General features: G+C 36.5%; 2 protein-coding genes across 9 annotated transcripts in view; one reads left to right on the forward strand and one right to left on the reverse strand.

Annotated features, from left to right (window-relative positions):
- LOC145664173 (uncharacterized) overlaps nt 1-18,777 on the reverse strand; it is a 55,380-nt gene extending 36,603 nt beyond the window's left edge. For 2 of the 6 annotated variants that reach the window (XM_081730593.1, XM_081730587.1), the window contains exons 1-2: nt 16,209-16,345; nt 1,366-1,407 (exon numbers count right to left, since the gene is read on the reverse strand). In XM_081730593.1, the coding sequence (XP_081586719.1) occupies nt 1,366-1,395 (30 nt within the window). In that variant the 5' untranslated portion in view covers nt 1,396-1,407; nt 16,209-16,345. Of the gene's footprint in view, nt 1-1,365; nt 1,408-7,707; nt 7,726-16,208; nt 16,346-18,075; nt 18,355-18,680 lie in introns of those variants that run through there. The other 4 variants (XM_081730589.1, XM_081730590.1, XM_081730588.1 and 1 more) reach the window with 4 other exon arrangements.
- The window catches only part of LOC145664172 (molecular chaperone MKKS-like), a 36,546-nt gene continuing 28,936 nt past the window's right edge, over nt 16,506-24,115 (forward strand). For 2 of the 3 annotated variants that reach the window (XM_081730585.1, XM_081730584.1), the window contains exon 1: nt 16,506-16,721. The gene's annotated coding sequence lies outside the window, so the exon portion shown is untranslated. Of the gene's footprint in view, nt 16,722-22,096; nt 22,158-24,115 lie in introns of those variants that run through there. The other variant, XM_081730583.1, reaches the window with a different exon arrangement.

Here is a 24,115-nt window from a genome sequence, read left to right on the forward strand (position 1 = left end):
ATGCACAGTTCACAGTTATCACTAATTTTAATTCTTTACCATTCCTTTGAGTAGCCTAAAAGTGGAACGAAATTCCAAATAACTCTCAATCACTTTGCACTACTAATACGTGACATGTTTTCCTAGAAGAAGATATTGTTATACCATATCTACTCGAATGTAAGCGCTTCCCCCTCCCCCTCAAAAAAGTAGGCTATAAGATTAGTACAGAAAATCCATACAACTACCAAACTAATGGCTCATCATCAGTTGCAAAACCAGTGACATATTTGGAGCATCTTTCCGGATAGAATTATCGGCAATAGCCTAACTATTCTGCAAACACAATGCTTGAACTTACATTGTTTTGCACTGAAAACTTAACAATCGACAACAGAACTTTAAATTGTCAAAAATTCAAACATCATTGTTATTGTTTACAACATTATAACAGGACCGGATCCAGGATTTTTTGAGGGGGGGTGCACCAATAACTATCAGTACATTTGAATCATTTTCTTTTTTATGCCTTTAGGCATATGTGATGTGTATGAGGAACTAACTTAAACTATTGTGTTTGCCAGTTTCTCACTTTAGATAGTGTATATTCAGAACGGAGGGGGGGGGTGCACGTGCTCCCGTGCACCCCCCTAAATCCGGCCCTGTATTACAATGCATATACTATTTATGTCTGGCACTTGGATAAAACGTATTATGCGTTGATAAGCACCCTTCAAGAATTATAGCCCAACACTTTGAAAAAAAAAAAAAAAAATGGACATGCTTATACTTGACAAGAAAATGAAATTTTTCAGTTTAACGTCCCACGATTATGCCCTTAGGCTAAGGAAGACGAATGATTAAGGCAAGTGAATAATGATGGAAAAACTGATGGAATGGGAATGCGGGAGAAAACTGAATTACCCCGAGAAAGCCCACAGACACGCTGTCATCCATCACAAACTTACATGGCTGGGAATCGAACCAGGGACCTCACGCATCACAGGTAAGCGCTCTACCGCTGAGCCCCTATGCTTATATTCGAGTAAATATGGTACTTTTGAAAAGTAAGGTTATCTACTTTTCCTCCAGAAGGATGGCACATAAAGAGGGAGAGCATAATATAATGCTTCCAGTTCAGCAACTTTTAGATGCCATCGATAAAAGTGTCAGCGAACACAGATCACGTTTGATTGAAGTACAAAAGCTCGTGATACAAGGTAAGACTACTTGAGTTATGTATCTTCTATCATCTATCAGCAATTCGATAATGGTTTAACAGCAAATTTAAAAATTACTGGAATTAAGAAAATTTAATTTTAATTTCACAATCTACTAATCAACAAAATATTATAGCAACATTCAAAGAGATTTAAATAAAATTACCTCCACATACTCAATATATCTGCCATACATTCTCCGAAACTCCTGTAATTAAAATAAAATGCATAAATTAGATTAATCCGAATTCAAAAACACTAGTAATCAATACTTACGTGAATTATTATTACTTAATTACTGACTACTTTATGAAAGAAAACTACATACATGGAAATTCGCCGTGATTGTAATACTGCAAATTATGGATAAGTCAAAATATCAAATAATACTTTCGACAAAGTGGATATTTCCAAATATCTAGATCAATATTAACAGACCAAAACCATATTCACGAAGAAATCAAATGTCAACTGAAAATAGGAAATTCGTTTTTTTTTTTTTTTCTTTGCGAATTCTATTGAGTGTGCTGTATGGTTACGAAACATGGTAGCTTACTCTGACGCAAGAACGCAAAGTATTTAAGAATAAAATCTTGGGGCGAATATTCGGACCTAGGAGAAACAGGGATGCGGAATGGCGGGAATTTTATGAGGAACTGCATAATATATACCGTTTACCAAACATTGTAATGTTCATCAAATCTGGGAGGCTCAGGTGGGCAGGACATGTAACCAGAATGAAAGAAAGCAGGAATACTTTCAAAATTTTAACCGGGAATCCAAGGGAACATAAACCGTTAGAGAGACCCAGGCGCAGATCGAGGAAGAGGGTGGGGGAGGATATTAGGATGGATCTTGCTGACAAAAGACAGAAGTCAATGAAAAACTTTTGTGAGTGCGGCGCTGAACTTCCGGGTTCCATAGGCCAGAGAGTTAATTAGTTATACTTTACGATTAGCCACTATGCTACAATTAAATACGTGGGGACCGTGGCAGGGTTTACCCAAGTGGATTATACCAATGTGTGGATTATACTTATAGCTTATTTGAAGTAAAATAAGCAATTTTATATTTTAGAAAATACTTTCCGTGAATAGTGTGCTTCCTGACTCGGCGCCGGCACTAACAGTAAATATGTAAATACATTAGTGAAATTATTAGTATTATTTCTTACTATTGGTGATAACACAAGTATTCTTCAGTAATACTGGTTTCCCAACAACAACAATTTGGTTCAGTCATTTGTTGCTACCCTTCAGATAAGCATTCTCTAGAATCAACACCAGCAATAGCGTAACAATTCTTGTCAAAATTAAGAAGCTTAATGCTCGGAGCTCCCAAGACTACGTAACGCTTACTATTTTAAGTGCTGAATTCAAACTTAAGTATTAATGGAAGTTTCGATGTACAGTAAAGCAAGCTGCATTTTCAGGGGAAAACCGTCGTGAAAGAAATGTTCGGGAAATTCCCGCAATTGAACGCACAAAGCATCGGAAGTGAATACTTCAATAATAAAACTATTTATTTTATGCTGGAAGATATTTAATTTCATTTATGACATTTTGAAACATTTACTTTATAAAATATGAATTATAGGCCTATCTTTGTTAATTGTTTTAAATTAATTTTCAGAAAAGAACCGTCTTGCAGCAAGTGCTCGGGAAATTTCTGTAATTGAACACACAAAGCATCAAAAGTGAACTTCAACAATAAAACCATTTAAATTACGTTGAAAAATATTTATTTCATATAACAGGGTGTCTACTGGAATACCAGAAAGTAAATTCATGACTTTTTCATGACTTTTCATGACCTTTTTGTTCAAATTTTCATGACCATGGCGATAAAAATTTACCATTAGTAATAATAAACCCCTACCATCAGTGGTGCATCGGAACTATGCGGGTTGCTAGTCTTAAATATCACTTATTGTGAATCTTAAAGAAAGAATCTAAAATTCTGCCGCCTTGTGCTCGAGCACAGAATAGCACTTACCTAAATACGGGCCTGCTCTTACCAGTGAATCACTCTATACTGTATTTAAAGTATTAATTCTGAGTATACTTATCCACCTAGCAGAAATTTGTCTGAAATTAAGCACTCAGAGAACTGCCCAAAGACAAAACAAATTATAAAAGAAATTCGTTTTAAAAAAATAGATAATCAAATTTAAAATCTGGAAACTCAAACAAATTATTTGCGTAAGTCTAAAGGCCCAAAAATACACAATTTACATTTCTTAGAAGTAAAGAAATAGCACATCAGAAAGTTGGACAGTAAAAAGTTGTTACTATATTACAGAGACTAGAAGATGAAATGGGGAGCAGCTAGGAAGACAGTAAAGTATCAGTTAGCCAGCACTAACTGGTGGGGGAAATTCTCACAATTACTGACCTGATACAACTGTTTCAGTACATGCAGTATGAGGTATAAAAGTATGAAGTATAAAAATATACTCTGAGATTTCAGATTTTCATGACCAGTTGGGTAAATAAAGGACTTTTTCATGGCTTTCATGACCACTAAGCAAAATATATGACTTTTTCATGACTTTCATGACCAGTAGACACCCTGTATAAGACATTTTGATGAATTATGTCTTTGGTTTAAATTAATATAGCTATTTAGTATTTATATTTGGCGAACGTTACTTAGGTTCCTGGGATGACTCGATCTAGATTTATTCGTTTGTCTGTACCATACAGTGCTTAACTTTCGGTCTTTTATCAAGATACAAGCTGGAGAAGCTCTAAATTTTCTGTACAGATTTTGGCGGCATACCAACGTTAAAATTACAAAATGGCGCCTTTTTTTTTTTTTTTTTTTCAAAATAGCGGGTATCCATGCTACAGGGTGCAATTTTCCAACTTTTTAAGTTGAAATTTTGAGGGTAGAAGCACAAGACATTCTGAATTTGCTGTATAGATTTTTTCGGCTATCCAATATAAAATTTCAAAATGGTGGCCATTTTTTCAAAACAGCAGTGAATAGAAAATTGTTTCAAGTTGTGACAATGAAAATATTGAAATGTGAATCATATTTTAACATTTTTATCCCAAAGACATTGAAATATTTCGAAAAAACCCACATGGGCCCAGTAGTTTTTTTTTTTTTTTTTTTTTCAAAAATATCCGCGGTTTTTCAACCCTGGACCGTGGGGACTAAGTGATAGAGAGCTTACCTCTGGTGAATGGATCCCTGGGGGCATCGATTTCAACTTGGGCCAAGTGAGCTTTGTAAGAGTAAGAGATTAGAGAGTGTGCGATATACTGCAAGTTCTTTTTGCACGCACCAATACATAAATTTTAGTAACAAGTTTGCAGGAAAGGAGAAAACATGCCAATACAGTGATAAAAGCAGTAGGGTACAGTTAGTAACACAGGAGGATATTAATCTTACTTTGCCGGGGCTACGCGGTAAGAATAAAGAAAGGTCCAAGTTGGTATGAAAGGAAATAAGTCAAATACTTGTCGGGTGTAGAAAGAAGCCCTTGTACTTCCCAAAGACGTAACTGACGTAAAATTCCATAGCGTCATGTGGTGTCATAAGCCTTCAAAAGATCAAAAGATGGTGATCGCATGTTGGCAATGGCGAAAAGCATACTGGATTGCACTCTCAGGCTGAACAAGATGTTCAGCAGTGGAACGGAAGTACGAGAAACCACGTCGCATTGATTGCCGTGTTATCAATAGGAGGGAAATGTAACTGAAAAAAATTCCTAACCGAATTTTAAGATTATTGGAGCTGGCACTACTGCTGCCACATGGGTCCAAGTCACCTCAAAAAATTCTTTGGTGTGTCGACAACGAACAGTGAGAACCTGAAGTCATTGGCTGCCATACAAAGACAGGAAGAAAAAATTCTCTCTCGCCATGCACACGAAATTCTGAAAATCAACAGTTATGACAGACCCCATTTCAAATCGTCCAGGAAAGACACAATTGGTCCCCATCACAGTCATCTGTGATTCATGTGACGTTGACAATCATTAATGATTACCAAATATCAAATAAAAACCACGTACTGTCATTTGGAAACAAAAGTTCTACCAAGGTGGCAACACTGCCAGCCGAATTGCATCGCCCTTTACCCACGTAAAAATCATCATATTGATAAAAATCAACTTTCTGAATTTCATCGTAACTTTAACGCATAGTTTCTGATTTAACGCGATATATATATACTTTATTTTCCATTCTCGCGAGCCGATTTTGGGTCTCAAGCTGGAAACCCTGTAACTCAAAAACGAAGCGGAATTCGATTCATGTTTATAGGAACATTTCTACTTGATTTGATGTCAGAATTCAACTTTCAAAATTTTCGTACCGTTTTTCAAATTGCCTTGTATACAGGATCTAAATGGCCATAGGAAATATTTGCATTCCGAGTACAAAAATCGAAGTTTCAGTAATTAATTGCGAACGTTAAGAGCTGCAGCCGCATGAACGGTTAATGGATATTAAATACTTAGGTACTTCTCCAATAGTTGTAAAAAATTCAGATTTTTAAATGGTGGGTTTTTGAGAAAATGGCGGCCAACGGCCAAACATGGTGTGTCTGTGAAATTTTCAGCTTTTCGTTATACTACTTAGGTATAACGTAGGATGTAATAATCAGAAACGTAAGTCCTTTACATTTTCAAGAGACCTTATCGAGTCGATTTTGATGCTAGAAGCAGATGGTTGATATGGCTCGTGAGGACAGAAATAAAAGTGTTAGCAAATTTTTCACCAAAGTTGGCAGCATTGCGAGTGAATTGCGCGATTCCTATTGGACCAACAGACAATTTTGCCCCTCCACCAAAACACACTACTTTATATTCTTTATACTATTGAGATTATGTTACTAAGTGCACTTGTTTCTCTACAATAAAACTTTTAACATGACACGTTTTTCAGTTCTTCGATCAATCCGAGAGGAGGGCGGCCATTTTGGAAGGCTGTATATCGAAGAAGAATTTTTTTTTTCAGCAAAAAGGAAAAATACGGGTCTAATAATTTTGTATGTAGTTTATCACTGTAAAAAATAAACTAAATATGAGACAGTCGTGTGGGCCACCCCGGACGCTTTGAAATGAAATCACTCTTATGCAAGGTCGGCAGCTTCCCTTATTATCCTATTCAAACTTTATGGTGCACAGTGAAGGCCAACGGCAAGGATTTCAGATACTAGTATGTTTGTTCCAATGTAGCCAAAAAGAGGGAAATTATACAGGCAAAAGTGGTAATATTTTCCGAATTTTTCACCTAGAATCGGGAATTAAAATTCTCTGTGGGTGGAAACACTGCTACCAGACATACACAAACTATCTTAAAATAAACTTTGGTATCCCTCTAATATATCCTACATGTATTGTGATGATATCGTATAAAGTAAGCATGTCATTTAAAAAATATCTCATTCTACCTAATAAAAATCAATCTTCCTACTTGGAAAACAAGGTCTACTGTAAACCTCAACTGTACTTCCCCTAATTATCCTATTGAAACTTTCTATGGTGTGTTGTGTAGAGCAAAGATCAGGCTTTCAGATACTAGTACGTTTGTCCCGATGTAGTCAACAAGAGGGAAAAAGCGGAGTGCTCCAATTTTCCCCCTAAAATAGGGAATTAAAGTTTTCAACGACTGGAAACACTGCTACCAGACAGACTCAAACTATTTTAAAATAAAATCTATATATATAAAAGAGAACGTACAAATCCTTTGTCCGCTCATCACGCTAATACGGCTGAACCAATTTCTTTTATTTTTGGGGGGTTATTAGGATTTGGACCCTAGATGGTTTTTATCATATCACTTTAATTTTCAATTACCAGTGTCTTGAGATAATTGACCATTCAGGTGTCCATTACGTACAAATCCTTTGTTAGTTCATCATAGGTATAAAAATAAACGTATTTATATGCAACCCGCATGACCGTGTCACTCGGCGGGTTAACATACATGACAGGCGTTATAATGGTTTTTATCATATCACTTGAAAGCGAAAAAGTAAAAATTATCTAAGTAACAAAGTTTATTGCGTTCGGGGGTGACCGCAGCGAAGCGGGGCGGGTTAACATAAATGACAGGCGATATAATGTTAACATTTACTGCAATCTTCTATGGTTTTTATCATATCACTTGAAAGCGAAAAAGTAAAAATTATCTAAGTAACAAAGTTTATTGCGTTCCGGGGTGACCGCAGCGAAGCGGGGTGAACGCTGCTAGTTTGGTATAATACTAATATATCCTACAAGTATTATGTCACTAAAAGTAGATTATGATAAACAGAAAAGTGGAAAAAAATCAAGGTTTAGAACCTAAATTCTAATATTTCGTGCGTCCCCTAATTACCCAATTCTAACAATCTGCGCTTGCTTTTGTTCAGTAAGGGCTGATGTTCGACTGGCGTAAGTTGATTTGCGTTCGTAGTATAGGTACGGATTTATAAAAATAAATTTCAAAAAATTCTAATTGTTCTACCCAAAAATAGGAAAATTTTAATTTCCATATTTGGCAATACTAACCGTGGGATGGTCCAATCAGTCTCAACAATCAAGTACGAGGGTGGGCTGATACGTTCTCGGCCAGACACAGAAGGACTTGAGCTGCAGGCATGAAAGTATGAGGCTATTCAACATAGTTCCCTCGAAGGTCAACACACTTGGCACTTCGATGCTGCAACTTCTCCAACCCCTCAAAAAACTCAAGGTCTGCAAAAAACTGTTCCGCAGCTGTTATCACCTCTTCATCACTGTGAAATTTCTGTCCTTTCAGTTCTGTTTAGAGTTTTGGAAACATATAATAATCAGAAGGAGCAAGATCTGGCGAGTAAGGTGGGTGGTCAATGCACTGAAACCCTAGGTCCCTCAGAAAATCCATTGTTCTGCCAGCCTTGGGGACGAGTGCATTGTCCTGCAAGAACAAGACGCCTCGTGTCAACTTTCTCCGGCGCTTTTCTTTAATAGCATCCATTACCTTAGCCAGTAGACTGCAGTAATAATCTGCAATTATCTTTTGGTCCTTTGGAAGGTAGTCTGAGAGCAAAACACCATCCTTATCCCAGAATATTGAGGGAAGCACCTTCCCTGCGGACTTGTGTTCTTTGAATTTTTTGGGCCTTGGAGATCCTGAGTGGCGCCACTCGCATGACTGCTGTTTGGTTTCCGGATCAAAGTAATGCAACCACGTTTCATCCTGGGTAACAAACCGATTCAAAAAATCGTCCTTGGGAGTTCGCAAAATGCCGTAAAAGCACCTGCGATGATCTCACACGTTCGCGTTTCTGATCCGCGTTCAAACATTTCGGAATCCATTTCGCAGAAAGCTTGCGCATGTCCAACTCATCATGGATTATTGACCCAACACGTTCTTTGGATATGTGCACTTTGTCAGCTATCTCCTGAAGCGAAATCCGTCTGTTACTCAAAATCAGTTCATGAATCTGGTCCACTTTTTCCGGAGTTGACACTGACATTGGCCTGCCACACCTGTCACCATCTTCTGTTGAAAATTCACTACGCTTGAAGTTCGCACACCATTTCTTCACAGTGGAGTATAAAGGGCACTGTCCATCCAATGTGTCTAGCATGCAACCATGGATTTCCTTGGGCGACTTCTGTTGCAGGAAGAAGAACTTCATTACACCTCGCAACTCCTCTTTGGTGAATTTGACATCTGGCTCCGCCATGGTTCATTCAATTACCTGTAAAATAAAAACCGTCCACGGCAGAATCGTGAAATTTTGTACTTAAACATATAAAAGATCAACATTTCTCATGACATCAATTACATCAGGGTAGTACCTTCGGAAGGGGGTCGGGCCGAGAACTTATCAGACGACCCTCGTATGTACCTGAGAAGTCCTAAGTAGATTTCTCTAAAACGAAGGAAGCTATAGCGAAAAAAAAAGAAAAGTGGAAATTTGAAAATTCTCGAATGTTTCACTTTGGGCTCAAATTTGAGAGGGAAATTCGACACTCAGGAAAAAAAAAAAAATTACCATCAGGATAAACTAGGGTCCAACCATATTTGACATAGAAAAAGTCATCCCGGTATCTTAATTAGTGTTCACACAGCAGAGGATTACATAAGTGACAACCCAGTATACATCGTTTTCAAGGTCGGTGTCGTAAGGATTAATAGAGCATTGCGTCAAAGCCCATCTTCCCACCCTCCGTGAATCATAATTACCCTCTGACTCCGAGAGACTGGTGCTAATAGACCGTGAAAGTTGTTGTATGTCCAAGAATTGCAACGTGAGATGGTAGTATGTATGGTTCGTTTACATAAACTATATTTCGCACTTCGTTTCGATATTCCTTTATACGTCTCAGATAGGAAATTCTTTTTTCTCGAATTTCTAGACACTCGAAAGTACAGTTCTATTGGTTTTAGTCTTTCTCCACCGAAACTCAAGATCTTTTCGAATTTTTCTAGAACTTGTGCACCCACTCTGAAAACCTATTGATTCTGAACGCTTCTCCTAAATTGTCGAAACAATAAGAACTCGGTGTTCCGTTTTACCAAAGTCGTAAATTATTCTCCGAATAACATCACTGTCGAACTAACCTACCACATCCAAAGGTTTCTGACAACACCGGATTTTATTCGGAGTTTCAAAACAAGTTTTCTTAGCTTCAACTGTCTGCCCTTTTTTTAAAAAAATATTTTTGATCGTCCGTAACGATACTCTTACCGCCTTCGCTGTTCTTTTCTAATGCATTTCCAACAGAATTGTGAAGGTACCTTCTTGAATTTCCATCTCCATAAATTTAATCACATTCAAAATGACCTCTCTAGCCTGTGAATGGATTTTTTTGTGCTTCACTTTGGAATTTATAACAATCATAATCACGTTAATTCACTACAAGACACACCTTGACACTTACAAAATATTGCACTAATCTATCCACACTATACTGGACCAAAGTACTATAATAACACCCTCGTGCCCTTATTTTACGCGAATGGAATGCTACGATTGCCAAAATGTACAGTGTGTTCTGTTTACCATCAGATTTTTTTTTAAAACCCAAAAGTCAAAAATAACTAGGGCGAAAGAATGTTTTACATTCAGTATTACTTAGCATTGTGTTAGTGGTGTTTATGGCAAGTTTGACTCGGACAGTGACGGCAACCGATTCATCTGACCCGGTTCCCGGAGCAGTTTAGGAATCATTTCCTCGGAACAGACAACGTGTTACTCTCCCCCAGAACCCACTCCTAGATTACTGCGGAGAATAGAAAAATCTTTGGCAACTGCTTCCCAAACTACTTTGGAAACCGGTTCAATAAAATCAACTCTTATACAACCGTAATTCACAAGTTCCTCAAAATGTGGATCAAAATACAGCCACAGATGGAAACTAACATACTTCAAATAAAGTGAAAACCAGTTTCTAAACTAACCTAATGAACTATTCATATTCTCAGCTAAAAATTTCAAAAAGAAAAAATGTAAAATGTGGACAGCTTGTATTTGGAAGTATATGGGCTAAGCTATTCGGAAGTAAGCTACCAAAACCCAAAGTCTCCTAAAATATAGCTGGATAAAATAAACCCTATGAAAACACATTTCGTAATTTATAACAATGCACAAATGCAAATCAAATCAAAAATAAAACAATCAATTAAAAAATAAAAAAGACTCATTGCTAATAGAGATCCAGTATGGCGTAAAAATTGAAAATATTGCTCCTCCAAGTAACAAACCATCAGCAAATTTACGACACCATACATATCATGAAAAATGTAACAAGAGGTTTTATGAACGATGAGTTCACACCAAATTTCGTTTCAGATGCGACCATTCATAATTACTGATTTAAACTTGAAAAAATAAGACAAGAACACTTGCCCAATACTTAAGTTTATATTACCGAAAAATGTTCCTTTCCACACAGACGTCGATTTATTAAAGCGAGCACAATTCCTGTTATTACAAACAAGAAAAATCAATAAACGTCCACATTTACCATACGTCGGAAATAGCTTCAGCCTTCGACCACAACCACCACAGGTCTTCTCTAACTCAATTAAACCACACAATGCTGCAAAGTGATAATAATTAGTATCCGAATCTAATACAAATTTATTCAAAAAAGAGAAATGCAAATTCTTTGTATCAAATTTGTTAAACGGTTTTTCAATCGCATGTGCTAACACTACAGTAGACATGAAACGAAAATTGAATTACGCGCTTCCACGTACTTTACAACCTCACAAACCTAATAGCTGATACAGACCGACTACAAGTAGATAGAATAGAACAAATGACATCACAGTAATAAACTGCCATATGACTGTAGACAAGACACCTAGTGAAAAAAAAATATGAACTACCACCAATCTATCTTACAACCAAAGGAACAGTTCTAGAAAGTGACTGAACCTATAAAAACCGATCGAAGTCACTGTCCGAGTCAAAGTAAAATCTTGTCGGTGACTACGGAAGATAACAGATCTTTTTAAAAAATTCGGGAGCGGTACTACGATCAGAAGTCAAAGTAGAGAAATGGTATATAATGTCAGAGCTTACTTTGACAAACAAAGAGCAAACGATGGGCCATTATTATCAATTGCACCAATTGCAAAAGTAGTGCAGAGGATGTGTGATGCTTTGGAAATAGTCAAACATTCAGTAATAAACAAATTAGTTTTTTAGAAATCTGAATACTCACGGTTGAAAATACATCTTGCACATGCGTAGTATCAACCATTTCCTCTCGTTTTCATCTCACTCGCTCGGAAAGTAACGGTTGAAAGTGCAAAGTTAGCTTGCGCCATATCTAATAATGGTTTAGGGAATAGGGATGTACCGATATCGGTGATATCAGCCACTTTTAGGAGTATCGGTATGGGCAAATGGACACTGATATTTACCGATACATTTTCCGAATTATTTTCAATTTGTTTAGTATTAACAGTGACACATACTTCATCGGTTTCTTTTAGACTTAAAGTTGATCTAAATTATCATCAAGTGTACAGTAAAGGACACTTCTGCATGGTACACTCATATGGAAATTTACGGCAAAAGTGTGCCATCCAGAAGTGTCCCTTACTGTACAATCGATTTCTTTATGTATGTGTACGCCTTTGATTTGCACTACTTGTACTCAACTGATATTTTTAGTTCCTTTATGTCAAAATACTGGTGAAAAAAGCCAAAAGTCCTCAGTCAGGATCATGAGTGTCCGAAAAATAATTTCTAGGTGGGGGGAAGCATTCCATGGTTGCTATACGTCTGGTATTTAATATACGTGGTTTGCTACATCACGTATACATTTTCGTGAGCCAGGGGGGCCGGGCCCCACCTAGCCCTCCCCCTTCGGGCGCCCATGATCAGGATAGCAGACCCGTCATTTGAATCCTAAAACGAGGCAGAGGTTTCGATTCAAAAGAAAATGCTACGGAAGAAACCCACAAGAGGCTCACTTTATCATTATTTTCTCCTACTTACTAGTTAAAAACAATTAGTTCTAAAGTTAATAAATAGTTTTATCGTTTTCGACCTCGCTTAAATAACACACTTATTTTTTTTATTATTATTATTTTTTTTATGGTAAACACAGCAACACCTGGTTCACCACGCATAATTTTTTAAACAATAAAAATTTATAACGGTAGTATTCGTTTGCATTATATGTATGCAGGGGGGGGCGGCGACTAAGGAGGCAGTTGCCCCCTCCCCTTTATATTTAAAGTGACCCCCACTTTAAATGTTCATAGAGGTGTCCCCATAGAGTTTCATTTGGAAATGTAAAGTTTTTGTATGTATTACTGGTTCATAGAAAAAAAAAACGGTGTCACATAATATTTGCTGTGGCGTAAGTACGTATTGGTTATTTGTCTTCCCGTGGAGTTAAGAAAGCCAGAGGAATTGCGTTTTAATTGCCAAGGAAAATGGCCCAAAAATTAACCTTTTGGAGCGCAATAATTCCAGCGTACTTTTATTTCTTCTTACAAGGGCTTCATATGTTAGTCAGCCGCTTTGAAATTAACTGAGAGAACATTTCGCTTTAAAAAAAAAAAAGTTATTCTTTAATTGCACATAAATCGACAGCTCCTAAAATGTCTTTTCTTCTTTGTAATAGTAGGGAATACTGATTAAAAAGAGAGTAATAAGAAACAACTTCTACCTTTTCCATTGCTTTGCCTAGAGCATTTATGACATTCCGCTGTTATAAATTGGTGGTGAAAGAATTGTTTATTTTATTATTATTTTTTTTTTTTTTTTTTAACTAGCAGACATAACAATACCCTTTTCGCAGACGCAACAAAGCCCTTTTCGTTGGCTTTTTTCTTTGAACACAAAACAAAAAAGAAACGGTTGAAAACGCTCGAAGAGCATTGCCAGAACGAACTTAAAAAGAATTAATATTTTCGAAATTTATATGAAATTGTATATTAGATGTATTTGATTAAATTCAATAGATAATACACTTACATATTTGGAACCTGCGTATTAAGGGATCTATTCAATTAGCTATATTGAGCTGTCACTTTTTATCACCGTATATATATTGAAAATGAAGACATAACCAGTGACCACCGGTTACTATTTGTTAACAAAATGTTCACCATCCTCTTAGATATTGATCAACAATATAATCTCTCTATGACTTACGGTTTTCGAGATATGTCTCCTTAAATTTCCCGAAATTGGGACTTTTTTGGCCAATATCTGGGGAACGCTGGTCAGTAGGCCAATGGCCACCGGTTACTATCTAGTATCAAAATGTTCACTATCCTCTTAGGTATTGATCAACACCAATATCATCTCTCTATGACTTACGGTTCCCGAGATATGGCTTCTTATATCTCCCGAAATCGAAACTTTTTTGACCAACATCTTGGAAACGGTGAGTCATAGAGAGATGATATTGGTGTTGATCAGTATCTAAGAGGATGATGATCATGTATTTTGGTACAAAACAGTGACAGATAGCCACTGTCCACATCACACAATTTTCCAGACAGAGTTTTAAGATGTTCATTGAGCAAGGAATCAAATATCTTCTCAGATCTTCGTTGTTTAAGAGTACAAAGGGCTAGCACCTACTTGCGTTGCTCTTGTCAATTTACTTAATAAAATATGAAATACGATATACGGTATTTAAACTGAAAAAATGTATCCCATTAATTATACAACCTTTCGTCAAACAAAGTCTTAGAAACAATCAGAAAAACTAACATTGATAAACAAATATTCAGATCAAATCTTACTCTCCCCCCCCCCCCGAATTTTTAAAGTTTAATCGCCGCCATTGTAGGTATGTAATAGAGACTAGTAAATGAAATATAACTATCAAAGTACATTATTACAATGTTGATCATTTCATTATTCTGAAAAAAAAATTCCTGATAATATATAAGAAATTTATCTAAAAGTATCGGAATCGTGGGTGACCAGATTCTAACAAGCGAAATGTAGGACACAAATATAATAATATATGATAGTTTATTGCGTCGGCAAAACGCATGTCCTTATTTCATATATCGTTAACCTTTTCTTATTCTTTTCTTTTCTTTAAGGTACTGAACGAAACTATTGAAATAATTCAACACAATTCTTTGATGAATGACAAAGTGGTTTATTGGTTAGCATGACTGTCCTAAGTTGAACCTTTCCTACCTTACCGATATGTCAACAAGCCCTTCTCATTGCCAGTATCATTGCAAACCAATGGTTTGTAGATTGTTCTCCTACCCTAATCTTTTGAGGAGTGTTAAAAAAACAGCGGTTCATAATTCAGGAAAAGAGTGCCTGTGATTCAAAATGTTGTGAAGAACGAAACATTAAAATATTGCAAATAAGTTACTTAGGACATTTTAAAAAAGGACTTTTCTAGGCATCTTTGTAACACGCGAGACAACTTTTTGAAAAACAGTACTGCACTGCGAAAATCAGTACGTCTGGTCACTCTACACTATCGGCATTGGTATCGGTACATTTCAATTAGGGAATCATTTAAGTCAAGAAAAGTGAAAGAAAACTCTTTTTAATTTTGTCAGACTATTCTTATTCTGCACCCTGTTGTTTCTTAACACGAGTGTTCGTTAAATACTTTTGGACATTAATTTAATGGCATGTCGGATTGAGTATAGCCCGCTCCCCCAGTGATTTTTAGCGAATCATAGTGATTCTAACGATTCATATTAGTTCATAATGAATTGGAATCGCATGTTATAAAGATATAAGATGTAAATCTTGTGGTAAGGAAGCTTTAGTATAGGTAGTAGTAGTAGCGGTAGTAGTAATAGTAGTAGTGGTATTGGTGGTATTTAGTAGCAATAGTAGTAGTACTAGTAGTAGGAACGGGTTAGAAGCCCCGCAGGGGTTGGTTGGGTTCTGTTCTCTATATAAGTAGTAGTAGTAGTAGTAGTAGTAGTGTAGTAGTAGTAGTAGTAGTAGTAGTAGTAGTGACTCTTCCAGTTCCGGTGACAAAGAACTGGGGGGAGCGGGCTATACACAAGCCGGCATGTCTTTTAGAAATAACTAGTAATAATAAGTTTATGGTGCAGTTTTACTATACGGATCCACATATTGTAAAACGTACAGATATATTTGGGCCTTTAATTGCCCATTTCATATGGAGAATAGAACCCAACCAACCCCTGTGAGGCTTCTAACCCCTTTCTATTACTACTACTACCTCTACTTCTACCACTACCGGTATTATGGATCCGTATAGTAAAACTGTACGAAATTGAGTACCTGACTTTTGATTAAGTACTGTGAAAGCCCATACGTATACAATAATATCAAAATTAATCTATAATTGTTTTTTTTTAATAAGTACGGTGAATGTACACTACCACACTTAATCTATTAATGTTTGTACTCTATTCTCGGAAATACAAGAAAAGTTAGGCCCATTAATTTAAACTTCCTTCCTTTTATTACACGTAGATCAGTACTACGTATAGAATAAAATGTCAAATTGTTAATTTTTTAAAAAATTAGTACGTTACTTAACACACATCTAACGTAAAATCAGAATTTTAAATTGTCTACACATACATTATAATTTCTTCGTATTTTTGGAAGAGAAAGAAACCAAAAAAAATTCCTTCCGGAAGTCGTAACCCTCCACTTTTTAAAGTAACTACTCTTCTGCTAGCACTCTGCTAGTGTAACAGTATAGAGAGAGACACAGACGAAATCCAAAAGCGTCATACGTACCAGAGTTGCCAAGACATACCCCTTAATTTTCCTTCACCTATTAAAATATTTTCAGATGCTAATGTCTCTTCTGAACATAATACAGTTGTGTTGCTTTTACTAGTAGTAAAATCTAATTATAAACTATGAATGGTATTTGTGGTTTTGTGCATTGAATTGCTTCAAGAATGTTTAAAGTTACTAAAACATGATATTGTCTTCTGATGTTTAGTCAAACAAGCAACAAAGAAAGAATTCTGCAACGAAAGAAGAAAAGTGCATATAGACAAGGATAAGTGTTTACTGTTGTTTTGGGACAGTTCCGAAGGATAAGGAGGAGTGAAAATTGCCTTTTTAAATCAACAGTATAGGGTAAGTTTAAGTTAGTATTGCTCAAGATATTGAATTATTAAGTAAGGATAAAAATGTGTGCTATTGTATTTTACGGATTCATAGCTTAATTTATGATTTATGTAATGCAAATTTAATGTACGTATCTATATTGAAATGTACAGAACAGAAGTATTTGTAAAATGTACAGAACAAATTTGTAGTAATAGTTAAGAACTGCTACTTCTCATCTCCCATGCACGAGGATACTTCTTACTGTTGCACTACCTACAGAAATGATTCTATATCATGTACAAGTGGTAATAGAACACACAACAAACCCAAATCATGTTGTATTCACACCAACATGGAGTGAGAATACACCGTGATCTGCGTTTCTTATGTGTTGTATTACCACTTCTACATCTAATAGAATCATTTTTGTACGTAGTGCAACAATAAGAAGTATCCAATGCGATATGTATTTTCAAATCCCCACTCACATAGTCATACACTAAGTATGAGGGCACATTTTATTATTCCCATAAGATATAAAAACGGATATTCCTAGAAAAACACCTTAAGTACAAGGGCAACTACGTCAATATAGGCAGACCCATGTACAACTTCCATTCGCCGACACTATACGGAAGCAATGGCACCTCCGCGAAGAGCGAACCTGTAGCTTGAATTGCAAGACTTCATCGGACCCGCATGGAAATTTCCGCAATTCATTCGAACTGCCTTCTGGAGAAGCAACCTGAACCACCACGACCGAATGGTCTTAGCAACTTTCGGCTACATCAACGGCCTACACCCGTAATTTCTAATAAATGTGCTCCGACGAATGGGACTCTTACGAAGGAACCCAGGAGCCGAGACAAAAATACGTGCCCTCTACGACTATTGCGACGATCCAGGCCACGGACAAATGAGAGGAACCAAGTACTTGTCCTTCGATCTGACCATTGGGTGTGTCACAGATTTCAACGGACTACCAAAAAAACGACCACAAAACAACTATGTAACAAGTAAGGGCATTTATTCCGCTTTCACCACGTTTTTTCGCTGTTATCTCCTTTGCACACGTTCTGCAATTTGTTATTAGGTTCATTAATCCGTGCTCTTCACAAACTTTTAAAAGATTTTGCTCGTTATCAACGTATTGTTTCACAAATGTTAAAACTGTTAGTTCATTGCCCTTGACATTCGCCATGTTGATAACATAAATGCACGTTTCTTTCCCACAATGCAACTGTTCGGTTACCTTGCGCCAAGTAGTTCCCTCCGCTCGCCACATACTCCCATGTTTATAGCCGCTTACATATAACAAATAAACAGATTTTTCGAGACTCTTATGTATTATCAAGCACACAAACGATCAAATTATCCATACCTTTCCTGTAAATTTTAAAAATTTTGCTGGAAACGGACGCCCAACTTTGGAACTTAACCCCAAGTGAGTATGAGAAATATTACTTCTCTTCCACCATGTTCTGTTCGAGTGTTCTAAGTAGATTTGTTTTCACACTATTTGTATTCGGAGTTAGAGGCTCAGGACACATGAAAAACACCTAATAATACATAGAACAAATCACAATTGCACAACTCAAACACCACGACCCACGTGCACATTTCTCCGTCGCCATTTTTCTCTGCTTTCTTTTTCACTCCTCTGTCACCTATACCAATCTTTGCAGGCGCAGTTGCATGCATTCAGTGACGTGGCATCGAACATTTGAAAAGCGCTACTTGTCAAAGTAAATAAACAAACTTCAAAACACAACGAGAGCGGAATACAGACACACCTTCTTCCCTTGTTCAATAACTCATTAACTAATTAGAACTCAGTCTATTACCTACTTTTTAACATCCTAGATAGTCAATGAATAATCCCTAAAAGTATGGCGTTTCTCGTCCTTCCTTAAACGGGAAGTACGGCTCCTTGACTAAATTTTAATATACCAGTGTGTAAATAATCTAAATATGTTGGGTTGTTACCTGTGAGATGCATATCTGTGTAGAAATACATTAATGGAAGTCTTAACTGTTAAGCATGGCTTCGCCCACAATGTGCCGTTAACCAAACTATACAAAGTGGAATATCAGAAGTCAGTGTGCTAACTCATGACACGTAACTATCGAAGTATCAGAGGGTTAAGAGATCTACTTATTTGTGAAATTTACGTTGATAATGTGTTATGTTCCTTCTGAGCACAAATATGCAAACAATGAAAACTTATCAGCGTGCCGGTCAAGCTTAAGCGAAAAAATTATTGAAAAATTATAATTCTTTCAGTACTGTCTTATTGTCCTCCACGAGATTTGCGCTGGGCGACATGACATTACTGCTCTTACCATAGATGAAATTCGAGAGTTAAACCAAAAGTCATTGCATGCTGTTTTACTATACGGATCCATAGTATAAGTAGTAGTAGTAGGAGTAGTAATAGTAGTAGGACGGGTTAGAAGCCCCGCAGGGGTTGGCTGAGTTCTGTTCTCGACATAAAATGGGCAAATTAAAGACTTACACAAATTTTTCTGTACATTTTGCAATCTGTAGATCCGTATAGTAAAACTGCACCGGTCGTGGTCTTAAAATTGGCATTCTTTTGTGGTATGTGTATAAATACAGTATCCGGATGTATGACATAAAAGATACCGATAGGCGTTCACTAAAAATTATGAATGCTATCTAATTGAATTGAGGCAGGGCGAATCTGGTGGGTTTACGAGTTAGTCCAGGGGTGCGTCCTTGCTACCTCTCGGGTCCCCCTGCTGCGCTCCTTTCTTGACTTGGTTAGATAGCATTCGTGCTTTTTAATGGCCGTCTAGCACAAAGTGGTTAGTGTTTTTTGCACAACAGTTCTTATTGTATTCTTCCAACGGGTGACAACCGGGCTGTATCTATAACAATAAGTGACCTACCTACATTTGCCTTCTGTTATGAACACAAATCACGAGATTTTGCTTCCTTACATCAGAGTGGCTCACTATCTGTATTCTCGTAACAGCCCCACCCCCGTAGCAAAACCAATCAGTGAAAGAGATCAGTAACTAGCTAATTGTGAATAGTGACATCAAGATGAGAGTAGCTGAAATCTACCGTGTAATTACAATTGAGGAGTCTGCAATTGACGAATCTTCGTGTTCAAGATATATTACCTGACGTAAATAATTTACCAGTATCGTGTAGCATGCGAACAGCATAAAGAATATAAGAGTTTGAAATGCAAAAGTAAGCCATACCAAACCTATCAATCATTCCAAAAGACAAAAATGAAATGAATTTAAATCTTTAAGCTTTACGTCCCACGTTTATGCCGGCTAGGCTAAAGGAGACGGTGATGAAGATAAATGGATGAAATGGTAGAATGAAGAAAGTGAAAGGAAACGGGAGAACCTCGAGAAAACTCACGCACACGGTGTATGATCACCACAAAATCCACTTAGGCTGGGATGGAACCAAGAACCCCGAGCACCAGAGGTAAAGGCTCTACTACTGGCCCACTGCGGCCCCTGCGGAAGACAAATCGATTTTCCACATACGTGTATCTAAATGGTAGCTGCAATAGCCGCCTATCCATACACCGTCTTGGCCTATCCATGCTTCGTCACCGTGGCGATCTGTCAACAATGGGGACAAATTTGTGGTCATGTTGAGGGACATTAAGACAGTGTTTGTATGAATGAATGGGTGTAAGAAAAAGGCCTACCACAGTTTTGGTGTAAGCGGTCAAAAGCCCTCCAAACCTTTCGTATCAGCTGACCAACGTACAAATAAAGGAAATAAATAATTGAGATGGTCATTCATGATTGAAACTATCCATGCAGCTACTAGACGTAAAAGTAAGAAATACATCTTTTTTTCCTTTCTGCGGAAAAACGGTTTAAAGGGATCTGAGTCCCTTCCAAAGTATTTTCAAAACGCTCGAAATCTCCAAAAGAACACAATCAATTTGCAGAAAAAGGCATATTCACATAATAGATATACAAGTAAGACATGGGTATTTATGGTTACCCTATTAATCTGTACCAATCACATACCTGGTCATTACTGCTCCCGTTTGCTTACAGTACTTCCATAATCCATGCCTCATACTCTGGTAGTTCCACCGATAAATGTAGTAGACAAGAATTCACAATAAACTTGTCAACGAAATAACGGCAAGTTCACCATGAATACCAATTATCCTTTAATCTATATTATGAAATTGAAAGTGACTATGTTTGTGACTCTTAATATCTTGAACCGCCCAACCGATCTCGACCCAATTTTCAACATAGATGAGGTTCGGAGCTGGGATGCTTTTGTCATTTCACTTTGACGGAACAACAAAAAAGGGTGGTGGAGGAGGAGGAGGAGATATATATATATAAAAATCAATATAAATAAAAATAAAATGACTAGGTTTGTGACTTAATAACTCTTGAACCACCCGACCGATCTCAATCAAATTTTCAACATAGATTAGGTTCGGGACTGAGAAGAATTTTATCATTTTGCTTCGACGGTAAATCTTATGGAAGGGGTTGGGGAAATATATGAATAAAACTTTATATCTCTTGAACCACATAATCGATCTCGATCAAATTTTTAACATAGATGAGACTCGTACCTGGGACGATTTTATAATTTTACTTTGTTGGGGAGGGGGAGATATATGTAAAAAAAAAAAAAAAAAAAAAGTTTAAATAGAAGTATGTGTTCTTGTGACTTTTTGGTCTCTTTTTCGTGTGTTTTTGGTCACTTTTCAACTATTTACAAGAGACCAGACCACTATGAGCCCTGCTAGTACCATAAGAATGTAAATTGCCACTTCTTTCACAAGAAATTGCATTTATTATTATTATTATTATTATTATTATTATTATTATTATTAATAATAATAATAATAATAATAATAATAATAATAAACAATTAGTTCAACAAGAGCTCTCTTTCCAACTATAAACCCTTGTCCTAGAAGTACAAAATGTGTTTATAACTGATTCAATCTTCGTGTAAGTAACTTTAACATGGTGAACAAGGCCAAAGCATAAGTGACCGAAAACGTGTAGTAAAAAAATTATAGACGCAATTAATGGTACTGTTTCCACTTTTAATAATTTGATATGTATTAGTTTGGATCTACAATGCGTCTAACGAAGACCTTTTTTTAAAATTATATTTCTTGTGGGTGCGTAGTTAACTAGCATGTGTTCCAACATTGTTGGTTTAATATATATAATCGGACTTTTTTTTTTTTTTTTTTTAACTTTGCTGAGGAAATTAAAATATTTGTAAAATACTTGCAGGTTGGGGGATCGCAAGTAAAAATGACAGCACGAGGTCGATTTGGAGAATTTGTTAATCGAAACTTAGTAATGATAGTGATGATTCCATCAATTATTTTGATTCATTGGGGTTGGATAAAACTGCAGGATAACCCAACCTTTGTACCACAACATGATAAGAAAGAGTTGCCATTATTTACGGTAAGTGTTTGAAAAGTTTTAACACCACATATACTTAATATTCTAATTGCTTAACTTCAAAATTAATGTCATTGTCTCCGAAGATTTTCGAAACTTCATATTCTAGCTTTGGAATTTTTTTTTTCCTTAAAGCTCCTTATAACAGCACGAAATGGAATTCAATATATATATATATATATATATATATATATATATTGTATATTTAACGTTCCAAGATTATGCACCAAGACTAAGATAGACGGTGATGGTGAAGGGGTGATATGATGGAATGATGGCAGTGAGAGGAAACGGAATAACCTCGATAAAACCCACGCACACGCAGTTTGTCCACTACGAAGCCCATTTGATGAGAGCTGGGTGCATTTTAATAAATATAGGGTGTTACAAAATATATATAGGGTGTTACAAAAATTTCTCACAAAATTTTGGAAATAAAGTTCTCACATCAGAATAAGAAAAAAATTTCATATAGACCTGTGGTCGGAAGTGCCATACTATAACTATGGTGTGTGTGAGGGATTCTCCAAAGGAACATAGAGATTCCCTATAACCTGGCAAGTAATCTCTACATTCCTTTGGAGAATCCCTCACACACATCGTGCGGAGGTTTGAGGCATACATTTTTCAATCAAGCAGGTATGACTTCGAGTGTCATGTACAAACCGCACTCTCTACGTTGCATTGTTGTTTTTGAATTACAACCCTCTGAAGTTCATTTTTCCCATGGTTTCGGCACCTTATATCTCCGAAATTATCCCTCACTGACTAAAGTTCCAGAGGACTTTTTTTTTGCCTGTTTCAGTGTCAGGAACCAGCTCCCGAAGTTTGTTCAAATAGGTTCTTACCATCCTGTATATATACGAGGGCTGTTGTTTTCTTTTAACCTCCGTTAAGTCACGAGAGATGGTGAAAAACATATTCAAATGTTGTTATTTCCGTTATTTTCATGCCTTCAGTTCTTTTATTATTATTAATAATAATAATAATTACTTGCATTGATTGTCCGCTTCTTTTAGCCAACAGCACATAACCGGCGGACTTTAAGGAGCTTGTATAACTAAAAAGTTTTCGCCTGTGGTGTGGAAGAGCTGGTTTCAACCTATGGTAGAAGTGCTCATATAGTATACCTTGGAATCCAAACATAATCCGTTCCAGATCCCAAATTGAGTTCCAAGACAATTTTTCGTCTTTAATCTAAAAGAAACTGAATTATCCATTCCTGGGTCCCATGAATGCAAATTTACAAAATTATTTTAGCAGTAAATACAATGGATTTGAAGGTAAAATATTAACACATAATAATATTTGAATAAAAGTGTACATTTATAAAATGAAAAATTTAAAAATAGCAGCAAAAATCAGACGAGATATTTTTACTGCAGCTTTCTATAACGAACTGAACGACAAAGTGTATGGGTGGCTCTGACGCTAGAGAAACGACGAATAACGTGCTCGGCGTTTGAATTCTGGGGCGATATTTACTCGAATTTTTCGTTCGAGTTCTGGGGCGGTCGAATGACGGAAGCAATTCTTTAGTTCGGGTTTCATCTTAAATTATACCACTTGTCACATAGCCTCGGAGCTGGAAAGAGACTTAAATTCCAATTAAACAAATAGAAAACCCTAAACTGATTATTTTAATTGTATTTTCCCCGGTTATTCGCACATTGGCCACAAACTACTTGGAGCTCAAGCTTTCTAGGTTAGGTCAAGAAAATTAGGGTTAACTTATAAGCTTGTTAAAAGCATACTGAAAATAAAACTGAAAAATTGCTTTAAGTGTAGGATTACGATGTAATAAAATAAACCATGACTGATTTATTGAATATGCAGGTAGAAAGATTCTTTAATATTTTCTGCAAAATATTCCAGGACGAGATGGTATTTCTGAACTAGGTACAACATGTACTTTTTGTATAAAATTTCTGTTAATCTGTTGGTGGAACTTCTTTTATTTT

This window comes from Thermobia domestica, chromosome 11 (genome assembly GCF_964235325.1).
Source record: "Thermobia domestica chromosome 11, izTheDome1.hap1.1, whole genome shotgun sequence".
Lineage (NCBI taxonomy): Eukaryota > Metazoa > Arthropoda > Insecta > Zygentoma > Lepismatidae > Thermobia > Thermobia domestica.